This window comes from Ammospiza caudacuta, chromosome 31, assembly GCF_027887145.1.
Source record: "Ammospiza caudacuta isolate bAmmCau1 chromosome 31, bAmmCau1.pri, whole genome shotgun sequence".
Taxonomy (NCBI): Eukaryota; Metazoa; Chordata; class Aves; order Passeriformes; family Passerellidae; genus Ammospiza; species Ammospiza caudacuta.
The window spans coordinates 1,853,678-1,868,611 of record NC_080623.1 but is presented as its reverse complement, the minus strand read 5'-3'; the positions used below and the strand labels follow the sequence as shown (position 1 = coordinate 1,868,611).

General features: G+C 55.3%; 1 protein-coding gene across 1 annotated transcript; it reads left to right on the top strand.

Annotated features, from left to right (window-relative positions):
- Nucleotides 1-4,513: 4,513 nt before the first annotated feature.
- LOC131569919 (keratin, type II cytoskeletal cochleal) lies at nucleotides 4,514-14,934 on the top strand. The gene is made up of 9 exons (XM_058822239.1): nucleotides 4,514-5,011; nucleotides 5,726-5,934; nucleotides 8,558-8,618; nucleotides 9,244-9,339; nucleotides 9,993-10,157; nucleotides 10,618-10,743; nucleotides 12,121-12,341; nucleotides 12,862-12,896; nucleotides 13,763-14,934. Exons 1-9 carry the CDS (start codon nucleotides 4,628-4,630, stop codon nucleotides 13,945-13,947), a joined length of 1,482 nt encoding a protein of 493 aa, XP_058678222.1. The 5' UTR covers nucleotides 4,514-4,627; the 3' UTR covers nucleotides 13,948-14,934.

The window sequence follows — 14,934 nt, the reverse complement described above, 5'->3', positions numbered from 1 at the left end:
GGATCACAGATTCCAACTCCTGGCTCTGCACAGGGCGCCCCAAAATCACCCCAGTCCCAAAATCCCAATGCTGAGCACGTTGTCCAAAGGCTCCTGGAGCTCTGGCAGCCTCGGGGCCGCGACCATTCCTGGGGAGCCTGGGCAGTGCTCAGCCCCTCTGGGTGAGGAACCTTCCCCAATACCCAACCTGGCCCTCCTTGGCACAGCTCCAGCTGCCCCCTGGGTCCTGTCCCTGGTCCCAGTTCATAGTGGTGCTGGTGACTGGTTTTGTGCTATATCCAAACATTTAAGATTTTGGCTGATAGCCCTTTTGGGTTGCAGCAAACAGGACAAGGGTGGGCAACTCTGAGCTTCAAGAGCTGTTTCCCAGGGATGGATTTCATGTGGCCAGCAGCTTCCAGGAGTGGCCAAGAGCCGAGCCAAGAACTTCCCAGCCTCAGCAGGGTGGGCAGAGCCAGAGGAGAGGCGAAATGCAGCTCCTACAGGGAATTAGGAGCTTGTGGGAAGCCTTGGGAACACAGAGCTGGATCTGTCCCCCTGGGCAAGCTGAGACGTTGCCCTGGGCACCCTGAGGGGCCTTGGGATGCATGGAAATTGATGATTTAGGAAAATTTCCTCCCTATGAGGGTGGAGAGGCCTTGGAATGGATTCCCCAGAGCAGCTGTGACTGTCCCATCCCTAGCAGTGCCCAAGGCCAGGCTGGACAGGGCTTGGAGCAGCCTGGGACAGTGGGAGGTGTCCCTGCCCATGGCAGGGGTGTCACTGGATGAGCTTTAAGGACCCTTCTCACCTGAACCATTCTATGATTCCACGATCCCATGATTCTGTTCCTACTGGTCCCTGTGATAATTCATATTTGGGTTTTGCTGTGTTGCAGTGGGAGGAATGCCTGGATGAGTTCCTGGATGACGAGCTCCTGGACAAGGAATGCCTGGATGAGGAGTTCCTGGACGAGGAATGCCTGGATGAGGAGTGCCTGGATGAGAAATGCCTGGATGAGGAGTGCCTGGATGAGGAGTTCCTGGATGAGGAGCTCCTGGAAGCCTTGGAGCTGTTTGGGTGAGCCCAGACCTGGCCACCTCTGGCAAAGCCCTGATTCCTGTCCCGGTGCAGGGCTGGAAAAATGGGGAGGAAAATGCACTCTCTGTGTGAAAATCCATGTGAAGTTGCAGCCTGAACAATCCACTGGCCTCTGCCAAAGGCTCTGGAGCAGGGAGAGGCCATGGCAGGGAATTCGGGTCCTTGGAAAAGCCACTTCATGGAATGTGAGGATTTTGGCCCATTCCATCTGTGTGGGATAAAGCTGGTGGAGGCTGTAACTGGGATGGTGGAAGGTGTCCCTGTCCAGGCCAGGAGATTGCACTGGATAAACCCTGGGGAAATTCCACCCCAAACCATTCCCTGATTCCCATCAATGGGGGAATCCCATTGGGCTCACAGGAATCCCTGCAGTGCTTGGGCAGGGGCAGAAAGCGAAAGCAGGCAGTGCTTAAGGGACATCCAATGGGACACAGGGCCCCAGTGCTGCCGGGAGGGAGGCACCAACCTTCGGAACAGACCATCCCTGTGGATCAGCAGCTCTTGCTGGAAAGGGCACTCCCTGTCACCGGGCTCTGCGCTGGAGCTGCGTCATTCCATTGATTTTATGGTCCAGTGACACAGGAAATGAGCCTGGAATCCATAAAATCCTGATAAACCCGATGAACCTCATCCTGATAATCCTCCAGCTGCGGCACATCCTGAGCTGGATCCCCAGGATCATCTAGGCCAAATCCTGCCTGGTGACATCCAACACCTGCTTTTGGGATGCAGGAGAACAAGTTCCCTCTGACCTGCTCACAGGAATTATGATCAGCTGGAAATTTTGGTTAATGAGGCTGCTTTGATCCTGGAAGGGGATCTGGGTTCGCAGTGTGGGGAGATCTTGGGAAAGGTGGTGCTGTGTTCCCATTGATTTTGGGTGGGTTTAGGAGGAATAGGAGCTTGGCAGTGCCATTGGACGTCAGGAGAATTTCTTGTGATGTCATGAGGAATTTTTCCAGGGAGACGCTGGTCAGGCACTCCTGTCGTGCAGTCCCCATCCCTCGAGGTATCCAAAGAATGTGGCACTCAGGGCTCTGGTGGGGATTGGTCACAGCTTGGACTCCGTGATCTGGGAGGGCATTTCCAGCCTCAGTGATCCTGGAATTCTGACAGCCCCATCCTGGGATTCTGACAGCCCCATCCTGGAGGTTTCCATCCCCCAGAGCCTCCGGCTCCCTGAGCCTGGAGATTGATCCCAATATCCCAAATCCATCCCCCAGCCACGAGCCCATGCAGGCACTGGGAGGTGTTGGAGCAATAGATTTGGGATCCAGGGCCAGAGCCGAGCCCTTTGGATCAGGAACCACCAGCAGGGCCTGTGCAAACAGAACATATGGATGCTCCTGCTCCCAAAATCTTTCAATCCAAACACAGAAATCCAGGCAAGCAGCAGGAGGGATCCCCTGGGATAACACAGGAGGTGAACCCACCAGAATACACTCCCAACATATAATTTCACTCACCTGCAAAGGTTTTCCTCTTCCATTACAATATTTGAGTTTGGTTTTTTGATTTTTTGGGTTTTTTGGGTTTGTTTGTTTTTTGGTTTTTTTTAGCACTTTTCAGCTGGAATTGCAGCCTGGCTTGTTTTCCCAAGGGTTCATGGATGGGTTGGTTGTTTGTGGGGGTTTTGCTGCTCTAGGAGTGTCAGAGCCAGCCCTAGGTGTGCAGGGCCAGGGTGAATGTGACTCCCAGCATGATAGGCAGGGAAATCATTTCCCCAAAAAGGCAAAAGTGAGCTCGGTGTCGCCAAACCGCAGTCCCTGGGGTCACTCACTGGGGCTGCAGGAATTTACCGGTCGGAGCAGTTGTGGAACAGCCCCGGGTTGCCATGGAACAACAACACAACAAACCCTGGGACACCTCTGGTGGCCACGTGGCTTCAACCTGGCTCAGACGGGGAATATCGACCTGGCAGGGGGGAAGGGAGCAAACCTGGGCACAGCAAGCAGGGGATGAGGCTCCTGCTCCCACCTGGATTGCTCGTGGTGCAGGGAACGAGGGTGGGAGCTGGGCTGAAGATGGGCTCACCCTCACCCAAATCCAGGGTGAAGTCCAGGTCCCCAGTGCCAAACTGGGATTCCTGGAGGCCGCTGGGAGCAGCTTTGCCTTTGTGGCCAAAGGTTGGGATTCACCTGCCTGTGTTGCTCCTCCTGTGCCTCTCGTGTTGTGTAGAAGTCCCTGTGTGGTGATCCAGGCTGGAATCCAGCCTGCTAACAGCCAGAGCTGGGTGGGAATTGCTGCCTGACTGTCAATCCCACACTCAGCTTCCAGCCCTGCCCTCTCAGGACATGCCAGCACTGTTCCAGCCTGGCTGTGTGAGGCTGGCACTGCCCTGCTCCCAGCTGTGCATGGATGGATGCACGGAGGGATCCCTGTCCTGGGCTCCAGCCCCAGCAGAGCTGCAGGGCATGTCTGTCACACTCCACTTCGTTCACACACAATGGATTTTTTTTATAATCCCAGGATCAATTAGGCTGGAAAAGACCTCTGAGATCATCGAGTCCAACCTGTGATGGTGGGAGCCCAGCCAGGTGCAGGGCTGGCAGGAATCCTGCAGGAATCCTGCCCCATCTCTCTCTTCCTGGATCGAATTCCCCCTTTTCTGTCTTTAAAAAGAGACTTTCCCTGCAGCAGCCAGGCTTCTCCTCTGCCCCCAGAGCAGGATGGGTGGATTTTGAGTAGGCTGAGTTTGCAACCAGCCTTATCTCCCTTATCTGTCCTGGGGACAGAAAAGCTGAAGGGTGACGCTTTCAGGCCAGACTTTGAAATCTCCTGGGGAATTTACGACCTGATAGTGAAGGGTTGAGGCCCTCTGGGACTATTTGGAAATGGTGAAAACCCTGAAACCCATTTTTTTTTCTCTGTTTTTTCTTTGTAGAACTCCAAAAACTCAAGCGGGGACCCAGAATGTTCAGCCAGGATTTTAATCCTGTCGCCTTTTGAGTGTGGACTAAATGTTGGGTGGGATGCAACCCTCCTAGCCCACCTCGGTTTTAAGTATTTATTTGAGGGATTAGCAGGAAAGGGAAGGGCAAACACGTCCCCCTGGGCAGCAGGCTCTGGGTGCTGCTGGCAGTGCCCTGGTTTATATTAAACAGCCAGGACCTGGCACAGCGGCCCCTTTATCAGCTTTGCGCCGTGCCCAGGGGAGAACCCGCCTGCAGCACTTCCAAATCCTCCCCAATGCGTATTCCCTGTGTCCCTCCCGGGGCACAGGATCGGGGGATCCTCCCAGCAGGATCGGGGAGCAGGGCTGGGCTCGGCGCACACACAGGTGCCGCAGGAGCGCAGCGGGGACAGCGCCAGGTGTGTCCTGTCCCTTCCCCGGGCCCTTCCCTGCCGCCGGAGGGTGGGAATGCAGCCAGGCACACCCAGCTCCGAGCCGTAAAACGATCCCCGCGGTGCCCTTGGGCCAAGCCCAGCTTTTCTAACGGATAAAAGGGGAAGGCAGCGGTAGCGCTCTCACTCCGCTGGCCTCCAGCGCAGCCTCTCGAGCTTCGCAGGATCAAAGAGGCACCCCCGGAGCGTCGCTCGCAGCAGCATGTCCCGCTCGGTGACCTTCAGCTCCCGCTCGGCCGCCGGGCCCGCGCTCAGCCAGGTGCGGGTCAGCTCCGTGTCCTCCGGCCGCAGCTCCGGGCTCGGCCGCGCCGGCGGCTTCGGCAGCGCCAGCCTCTACAGCCTGGGCTCGGCCGGCAAGAGGGTCAGCCTGGCCGGGGGCAGCTCCTTCAGCGTCCGCTCGGGCTACGGCTATGGGGGAGCCGCCTTGGGCAGCCTCAGCCCCGGCGGCATCCAGGAGGTCACCGTCAACCAGAGCCTCCTGACGCCCCTCAACCTGGAGATCGACCCCACTATCCAGAGGGTCCGCAAGGAGGAGAAGGAGCAGATCAAGACCCTCAACAACAAATTCGCCTCCTTCATTGACAAGGTGAGGGCTTGGGCTGGCTTGGAGCTCTGGGGGTGCTGAACGGTTGGTGGGACCCAGAATTGGTTTGCTCACAAATGGGGTGAGGATCAGTCCTGGAGAACGTGGTGGGATTTGCCCACTGCAATCAAATAATTCTTATTATTCGATGTAAAGTCCTGCTGGCATTGCCAGCAGAACAGGTTGCCTTGCTCGGGCTGCCTTTGCAGCCCTGATTTACCTGGGATTGCTCAAATGGGGGTGCAGGCTGTGCACCCCCACCCCAGCACCAAATCTGGGGAGGGAGAGGCTCCTGGAGGGAGCTGTCCCAGGAGTGCAGATGGAACCAGAGCCTTCCCTGGGTGTTCATGCTGCCCTGCACATCTTGGCTCTCTTGCACTAACTAACCTTGTGTAAATCCCGCTCTGGAATTCCCGAAATGAGAGGAATCCAGCCCTGGAGTTGGAGCAGTTGGAGGGTTTGATGTCTGGAGCAGGTTTCTGTCAAGTGTCAGCCCAGCAGAATCTGCTTTTCTTTCATTCCTCAAAGTCACAAACCAGGTCCCAGAGCAGCCAAGCTCCTCAGCGTGGTCTCCATGACCCTCCTCTGGTGCTTCCATAAACACCCAAATTCCTGGGTGCTACCCAAATTCCCACCTGCAGCCCAGCCCTTCCATGCCCTGCAGTGTCAGCTCCCCTCTCTCCCACCATCCCGAGTGACCCCTGTGCTCCCTCCCAGGTGCGGTTCCTGGAGCAGCAGAACAAGATGCTGGAGACCAAGTGGAGCCTGCTCCAGGAGCAGAAGACGACGCGGAGCAACATCGCTCCCATGTTCGAGACCTACATCAGCAACCTGCGGCGGCAGCTGGACGGGCTCCTGGCCGACAAGGGGCGCCTCGAGGGAGAGCTCAAGAACATGCAGGACCTCGTGGAGGACTTCAAGACCAAGTAAAGTATCAGTGTCCCCCTGATAACGGGGTGGTGGAGCTGCTGGCTGGGCCAGTGGCTGGGCACGGATGTCCCCGGCTCCCCTGCTAGGGAGATGTTTTCTGGCCAGGAATGAGGTGTTTAGTTGGGCACAGATGTCCCCAGCTCTCCTGACAAGGAGAAGATATTTTCTGGCCTAGAATGAGGTGTTCAGTCCAGGTGTTTAGCTGGGCTCAATGTCCCCCAGCTCTCCTGCTAGGGAGGAGATGTTTTCTGGCCTGCAATGAGGTGTTTAGTCCAGGAAAGCTGCCTGGATTCTTCCTGCTCCTTTCTGGCACGTTGTTCCTACATGGGCTGGTGCCTCCATCCTCTTGGCTTTGCTTTGGGGCCTCCTCAGGCTTGGATGTGGCATTCTGGGGCCTCCCTGGGTTGGAGGTGGTGCTTTGGGGCCTCCTCAGGGTCAGAAGTGGCTCTTTGGGGTGGCTGGAGCCCCGAGAGTTCCACAGGAGCTCCAGGCTGATTCCCTGGTCAGGGAATGGAGCAGCTGCCCTGCAGTTCTTCAGTGACTTTTCAGTGTCATGTGGGAGGAGCCCCAGAAGAAAGGTGGCCTTTGTCTCAGCCCGGCCCAGCCCAGCTGGGAAATGCCTCTGAAAAGGGAAGAATAGGACGGAGCTGGCAAACTGGATCAGGCAGGAACTGCAAACAAACAGAGCTGATAATCCCCAGGGTGTGTTTAGGGAGGGTCAATACCCAGAGATTCCTAAAGAGCTGCCTGGGAATGATGCTGCCCCCAGCCCTGCCTGGTTATTCCATCCACAGCTGGCCTTGGAATCTCTGCAAGGAGCTGGTTTGCAGCCAGAGGGATTAAACCCCAAAGTTTAGTTACATTTCCCATGGATTCAGTCCTAATCTCATGGATTTATTCCTTTAGGCTACAGATCCATGGAAAGCCAAACTCTGTGTGCTAATGGAAGGGAAGCAGGAATTAGGAGCTGAGTGATGAGGATGCAGTAACTGGAATGCAGCACCTGCTGCTCCCCGTTTGTATGGAGAAAATCTCAGTTATAGATGGAAAACCTAAACCATTATGTGCTCTGGGGGTGCCTGTGGCCTTTTTTCCATAGATTTGGTTTCCACAGGAATTCCCAGGTGATGTTTAGGGGAGGAAAGGCTCCAGGGATGACACCAGCCCCTAACTCAGGAATTGCAGTGGGAGAGGGTGTGGGGCCAGCTGGGGCCATGCTGCCCACAGGGCTCAGTTCCAAGGAGTGTCCTGGCCTTTCAGAGGGATGTTGGGACAGTATTGGACGATTTAGGGAGAAATTCTTCCCTGTGGGGGTGGGCAGGCCCTGGAATGGATTTCCCAAAGCAGCTGTGGCTGCCCCTGGGTCCCTGGCAGTGCCCAGGGCCAGGCTGGACAGGGCTGGAGCAGCCTGGGATAGCAGAAGGTGTCTCTGTCGTGGCAGGGGTAGGAATGGGATGGGCTTTATGGTCTCTACAAACCCAGATCATTCTAAGATTCCATGCTTTACCAGCTCATTGACCAGCTTGGTGGAGCTGCCCCAAGGAGAGGAGGAATTTGGTGATCCATTCTGGAGGAATTCACTGTTTTTATACCTCTCTCTGCTGATCCCATGTGTGCAGAGGTGGTGCCTCTGCGTCACTTCCCAGGATTTATTCCTCTGGAATTGCGCTGGCAGCTCAGTGACCTCCAGAGGGGCAACGTCCATTGATCCTGGTGTGAATGGGCAGCATTCCAGGTCGGAGCAGGAGGGGGAGGCTGGGCAGGTGAAGCAGCTCCTGCTTTGGAAGGCAAATTCCAGCTCTGGCCATGCAGGGCCCATGTAAATAAAGAGCCTTAACCTGGCAACAGTTCCCAAACAGCCAAAGTGCTTCCTGCTCTGTTCCTTGGATGGCTTTCAGGATTCCCAGATGCCCAGAGCAGGTTGGGGCTGGATGTTTGGGCAGGTTGGGAGTGCACAAACCGGTCCAGGTGGGCTCCAAGATCTGGGTTTGCAAATCAGTGGTGGTCCTGTACAATCTGTGGAGAGGGATTTTTATCTGCTGGAGACCTTTAGGAGAACCCCTGGAGATTTCCAGGTGAGCCCCTCATCTGAGGGTGAACACCTAAAGAACGGCAGTCACCAAGACTGGAATTTAGTGAGGCTTTGGAAGAGAATGAGGGTAATTAATTACCTTTGGCTCTTCCCAGAACAGTGCCACGTGTTCAACACCTGCAAAGTGTTGCCAACAGTCTGGAGTAGGGAAGTGCAGAGTGGAAGCAGCTCCAGCAAGTGCTGGGATCAGCCCAGAGGAGTTTGTGGGATCTGTTTGTGTCTCTCCCTGAAGGGTTGGTGACAAAGTGGGGGCACAGCCTGGGTCCTCCCCAGAGGAGGAGCAGGAATCTTCTGGAGCACGGGGAATTTTAAGGATTCTGGGGGAGCAGGGAGGGGACAGTTTCAGGTGGTGGTGATGGAGCAGCTCATCCAGAGCAGACACCACTGGTGCACCAGCCCTGGGGAGGTGCTGGGCTGGCTCCCAAGAAATGGAGGGATAGAGAAGAGAACTGGGACAACCTTTCACTGAGATGTTTTTCCTTTAATACAGGCTCTAATTTCACAGAAATCCCTTTTTCTTTTGGCAGGTATGAAGATGAGATCAACAAGCGCACGGCGGCCGAGAATGAGTTTGTGGTGCTCAAGAAGGTGAATATCCTCGTAGGTCAGAGAATCCACATGGGTTGGGTGGGAAGGGACCTTACAGTCCATCCCATTCCCACCCCTGCCATGGGCAGGGACACCTTCCATGGGCCCAGGGTGCTCCGAGCCCCATCCAGCTCTGCACACTTCCAGGCATGGGGCAGGCACGGCTCTTGCCTGGGACTGATCAGCAGTGTGGGCAGCCCTTCCCTGTGTTTGCCCCTACTCACAGTTTACTCTCTGCCCCACTCACAGTGTACTCCAGCTCTGATGAAGCTCTGAGGGGCAGAATTCCAGCCAAAGGCAGCTCAGAGGAGGCCTTGAGGTCTCCACACATGCAGGGGAGAGCTGCTGGGTCCCAGGGGCATTGGAGATGATGCCGGATCTTTCCTGAGCTCTCTGTGTCCAGCCTGACACTGAACTTCCAAACAGGGATCCAAGGGATCCCCAGGACTCTCAGGATCTGCACTCCAGCAGCGTTCAGTGCCCTGGGAGATGATTTGCAGGCCCTGGGGTGCCACTGGGACACCTGGAGCTGGTTTGGGGAACTCTTTTGGAAGCCCACCAGAGGCTGGTTGGGCTCAGACATCAAAGCTCCACAATCTCCATGGTTTATTCCACGTTTTTCCAGGATGTGGATGCTGCCTACATGAACAAAGTGGAGCTGGAGGCCAAGGTGGATGCTCTGACAGATGAGATCAACTTCTTGAGGGCTTTCCATGAGGCGGTGAGGATCCTTCTGTCCTTCAGAGGGGGAGAACAAGGAATGCTGGCTGGGAAATGAATGTGGGGAAGGTGATGGATTCATGGAGTCATTCCTTCCATAAGCAAAACTGTGCCTGCAAGTGAAGTGATTCCTCTGAATTCTGTGGGATGTCACACAGATTTCTCCCTGTGTGGGATGTGGGATGGATGGATTGCAGGCATTGTATTTGGGATGCTGTTTGTATGAAAACAAGGAAAATGAGTGGCTGGGGGAGGTGGTGCTGTGTGACAGAAATGAAGGAAAGCTGCTTGTTCCAGGCTCCTTCCTCCTCCCCATTGTTTGCAAGAGGAGGGATTACCTGAGCTGGACACAAATCCTTGAGAGAGGTGCTGGAATTTGGCCCCTGCAGGTTCTGCAGCTAGCTGGGTTGTTGTCTAAGGAATGGGATAACAGTGAAACAAGCAGCCCTGCTGCCAAAGTAGGGATAAACAGTTCCAGCTCTGCTGTTGGTTGTTGCTCTGTGCTTTGCAAGGTTGTTTCCCTCCTCATTAATAATTATTTTAATGGAATCCTTACCCACCTCCCTCTCCCTTCTCTCCTTGGATTCTCTTCAATTGGCTTCCAAAAGAGGGACCCTGAAACCTCACTAATGAACGGGCTTGGTTTTCCTGCAGGAGCTGAACGAGCTGCAGGCCCAGATCTCGGACACCTCGGTGATTCTGTCCATGGACAACAGCCGGAACCTGGACCTGGACAGCATCATCGCCGAGGTGAAGGCGCAGTACGAGGAGATCGCCAACCGCAGCCGCGCCGAGGCCGAGTCCTGGTACCAGAGCAAGGTGAGCTCTGCCAGGGGAGGAGGACCCAGGGACACCTTGGAGCCCTTCCAGTGCCCAAAGGGACTCCAGGAGAGCTGGAGAGGGCCTGAAGTGATGGGACACAGGGAATGGCTTCCCTGTGCACAAAGGGCAGGGATGGGTGGGATATTGGGAAGGAATTCCTCCCTGTGAGGGTGGGGGGGCCCTGGAATGGATTTCCCAGGGAAGCTGTGGCTGCCCCATCCCTGGAAGGGTCCAAGGCCAGGTGGGATGGGGCTTGGAGTGCCCTGGCACAGTGGAAGGTGTCCCTGCCCATGGCACTGAATGGGCTCTAATGTCCCTTCCAAGCCAAATCATTCCATGATTCCATGATCTCCAGCTCTGTCAGCACCTGTATCCCCTGTGCCATGAGCGGGGGGCTCTATCCTGCTCATTCCCTGCCATCCTCACCCCATCACTCTGTCCCACTGCTCTGTCCCAGTATGAGGCGCTGCAGGTGACAGCTGGGAAACACGGGGATGACCTGAGGAACACCAAGAATGAGATCACGGAGATCAACAGGGTCATCCAGAGGATCCAGGGCGAGATCGAGAATGCCAAGGCCCAGGTGAGGAGCTGCCCCTCTCCTGTCCTTCTCTGGCCTCGGAGCTGGGATGTGGCTCTGAGCCCTCTGGGGAAAGCATTGAGGGAGTGGCTGGAGCTGGGTCTGGGGAGGGTCACTTTGGACATTGGGAAAAGCTTCTTCCCCCAGAGGATGTCTGGCACGGAACAGGGGCTCCCCAGGGAATGGTCACAGCCCCAAGGCTGCCAGAGCTCCAGGAATCTTTGGACCACACTCTCGAGTGTTGAATTTCAGGGTTAGTGGGAGTTTTAGGGTTGTCATGTGCTGAGCCATGATGGTCCTTGTGGGTCCCTTCCAGCTCTGGCCAAGAGGGAATGTTCGCTCTCCCCTAACATTCTGTGATGGTAGGGATGTTTCAGGGGTCTGGGTGTCACACAACCCCTTGAACTTGGTGATTTTGGAGATCTTTTCCAACCTTCACAACTCCGTGGTCTGTAAGAACCATTCTGGGGGGCCTACACTGCTCATCCTGAAGGATTTTAGTTCTGCAGGCAGAGGGAGAGCACTGGGAGCAGGGTGATCCTGCCAGAAAGGTTGGCTTTGGGAGAAGACGAGTGAAAATCACTCCTGGGACACAGAGGGGCCCCCACACAACCCTCGTGGCCTCCTGTTCCTGGGATCATTGCCCACTCCCTTTCACAGCAGGGAACACCATGTTTGGGCACACACACAGATTTGGGGAGCTCTGTTTGCTTTCACTGAGGTCTTATCGCTTTATCAGGGCCGTGGCTTAGGCCTGGCCTGGAGCTCCCAAGGCTCCAGATAAAACCTAGTGATTCATCCCGGATTATTTGGTTTCAGGGCAGGGAGGCTCTGGCACCAGCCAAGAGCTGTTCTGGTGGGGTTCCCTTGGACAAAGGATGGGAGCACAAAGCCTCTAGGGAGCCCGTCATGCCAAACATGGGGTTTTGGGAGGTGTGGGGGCACAGCTGAGGGTTCCTGGGGCCCCACAGGACTGGTCTTGGGGTGGGTGTTGGTGTTTGGAGCACCAGGTGTGCTCCAGTCCTGCCCACATCTCAGCCAGAGCCTGCCCAGCTCTGAAATAACTGGGGAAATTAGCAGAGAAAACCTGAGCTTTCCTGAACCCCAAGGGATCTGTGGGATGTGGGGGACTGGGAAGCTGAGGATCACCTGAAAAAAGTGTAGCCAGAGAGAAACTTGGTCTTCTTCTGGGAGACCTTGGAAGGAGATGAGTTTCCATCTCCATCCAGTGCCCAAGAAACCACGTAGGGATGAAGTCACAGGGATCCAGTTGAGCTCCAGATCCACAAAAGGGTCTGGGCAGCAGAGCCTGAGGTTTGGAGCCCAGGATCCTCCCCCGGGGATCAGGAGCCCCCTGATGTGGCCGCTCTGTCCTTGCAGCGAGCGAAGCTGGAGGCGGCCGTGGCCGAGGCTGAGGAGCGCGGGGAGATGGCCCTCAAGGACGCCAGGGCCAAGCTGGCCGAGCTGGAGGATGCCCTGCAGAAAGCCAAGGCTGACATGGCCCGGCAGCTCCGGGAGTACCAGGAGCTCATGAATGTCAAGCTGGCCCTGGACATCGAGATTGCGACCTACAGGAAGCTGCTGGAGGGCGAGGAGAGCAGGTGAGCACACCTGGGGGGATTGGTGAGCAAAGACTCCCTGGGTTCCCTCTGGGAAGGGTCCTGGGAGCCCTTTGCTCCCTTTGCCTGGGAACGCTGTGAGAGCCCAATTCTGATTTCCACAAGGAAATGCAGACAGGGAAACCTTTGAAAAACTGCGTTCTGGTCCTGGAAGTGCTTTGACTGAAGAGCCAAACTGGCAGATTCTGGGGGAGAAAAAATCCTGGGGAAAATAAGCGAAGAATGAAAAAATTGGTTTCCATCATGTTTGATGCTGTGGCAGAACATTTCCAAGTGGAAATCCCTGTGGGATTAGGACAGAACCTCTGTGCTCTGTCCTCCCCCCAATGGTGATAACAGAGCTGGGAAAGGCAGGGCTGGAACAAAGCCCTGGAGGGCCCAGGGATCCTCCCTGGATCAGGTACAGCTGGAGCAGTAACTCCCTGCCTCTGTCCTCCTCCTCCTCGAGCCCAGGGCCAAGGAAAGCTGAGTTTAATCCCTCCCCTTGCCTTTGTCTTTTCAGGCTGGCTGGCGATGGAGTTGGAAACGTCAACATCTGTGAGTGGATTTTGTTGTTTATTGCGGTTCCACCTCACTCTAAACCCTTGGAAAAGGGAGCCCAGAGTGTCCCAGTTCAGCCCCTCCTTAGTGGGAGCACCCTGAGGCTGGGGGTGGTGCTGGGGCTCCATCCCGAGCTCAGCTCCAACTCACCCGGATGCAATTGGACTTGGGGCCAAGTGATCTTCCTTTCCTCCCATTTTTGTGTGGATAGAAAAGCTCTAATGGGAAATGCATTCCCTGGGTTGGGAATTGCTGCACAGGTGATGGCAGAGGGTGTTTTTCCAGCTTGGGAAGTGTTGGATCCTCACCTGGCCCGGACCTTGGGCAGGAGCTGCTCTCTGAGGGATGCTCCAAACCAGTGGCTCTGATTTTCAGCCACTTCATTCCTGCTGGGAATTGGGGAACCACATTCCCACAACTTTGGGGCACCGGGAGATGAGCTGAGTGTGTTTTGAAATGGGATTCTCCATGGATTTTCTCATGGGTTCTCCATGAGTTCTCCAAGCTCAGGGAATCCTGAGCCAGGTTGGGTGATGGAGTGACAGGACAAGAAGGAAGGACTTCAAACTGAAAAAGGGGAGGTTTAGACGGGATATCGGGAAGGGAATAGATGGGATTTAGATGGGAATATTGGGATATTCCCCACCTGTGAGGGTGGGGAGGGCCTGGAATGGATTTCCAAGAAGATGCCCCATCCCTGGCAGTGCCCAAGGCCAGGCTGGACAGGGCTTGGAGCAGCCTGGGACAGTGGGAGGTGTCCCTGCCATGGCAGGAGGGGCACTGGGTGTGATTTAATGTTCTTCCCACCCAATGGATTCCATGGCTGGGGGTTCCAGGTGCTCACGCTGCTCCTCTCCCCGCAGCCGTGGTCAGCTCCAGCGGTGGCGGTGGATATTCCAGCTCCAGCGGGCTCCTGGCAGCAGGGATCGGAGGCCTCAGCCTGGGATCAGGAATGGGCAGCGGAGCCCTTGGCTTCTCCTCTGGGGGCTCCTCCAAGTCCTACACCATCACCACCACCTCGTCCACCCGGAGAAGCGTCAGGAAGTAACTCCAGGAATGGAGCTCGGCATTCCCAGCACCTGAGGGAAACCATGGAAAGAAAAGCCTTGGAGCCTTTTGCAGGATGAATTGGCTGCAAAACGCCTGCAGTGCTGAGGCCCTGCCCGTGCCCTGCCGGGGCTTGATCCTGCACTCTTGGAGTTCAGCCATTCCTCTGGGAGCAGGATCAAGCCTGAGGGGTGAAATTTACCCCGGGATGCAGGTGGGGTATCCCTGCTGTTACCCTTGTGCTTGGTACCCCCTGCTCCGAGCTGGGTTTCACCCTTGGAAAGGCAAATCCCACATTTCTGCTGTGCTTCTGCAAAAGACCAGAAGATTCTAAATCCCTTCTAACAGGATTTGGAAGACTCCAATCCCTCAAGCTACTCGGCCCCTGCTGAGGGCTCACCCTGGGTTGGGTTTTTTAAATATACCAGGAGGAAAACAGGCTTTGGTCTCCCCTTATTTTCTTTGGAAATGGGCTCAGGGTTGGGGTTCAACATTCTTCTGTGACTGAAGCTGTTTCTCACCAAAGGCAGCACTGACAAATTGATTTCAGGCTCCTTGTAGCAAAATAACTCCTCAAGAACCTCCTAAACCCTTTCCCTCTCTTTAAATGAAGCCCAAAGCTTGAGGGATCTAAAGCTACTTCAAATTCCATGGGTCACACTTAATTGGGAGAAAAATTCCCTATTTTTGGGTGTCTCTGTTTACCACTCCCTATTTAAGGGTATTTAGTGATATCTGGAGTCTCCTGCAGTGAGGATTCAGTTGATGCCCCATTCCAAAAACTCCTTGTTCCTGCCAAAATGGGTCTTCAACATACCAGGGAAATTGTTACTGCAGTAGGAAGAGTTTTTAGGGACCTAACTCCAAGGACCTGCTCCCAGTTCTTGTGCTGATGTTCAGCCCTGCCTTGGCATTATGGTTTGGGTTGGATTTTTATGCTTTTTATGTCTTTCATGAGTCATTTATTAAAGTTTCCCTTTTAGCTGCA

Bases quoted from the DNA above. Each gene is read 5' to 3' on its own strand.
- LOC131569919 (XM_058822239.1), top strand. From the start codon at position 4,628: ATGTCCCGCTCGGTGACCTTCAGCTCCCGCTCGGCCGCCGGGCCCGCG. The intron at 10,158-10,617 runs GTGAGCTCTGCC...GCTCTGTCCCAG, and splicing joins AGTCCTGGTACCAGAGCAAG to TATGAGGCGCTGCAGGTGAC. The intron at 12,897-13,762 runs GTGAGTGGATTT...CTCTCCCCGCAG, and splicing joins AGTTGGAAACGTCAACATCT to CCGTGGTCAGCTCCAGCGGT.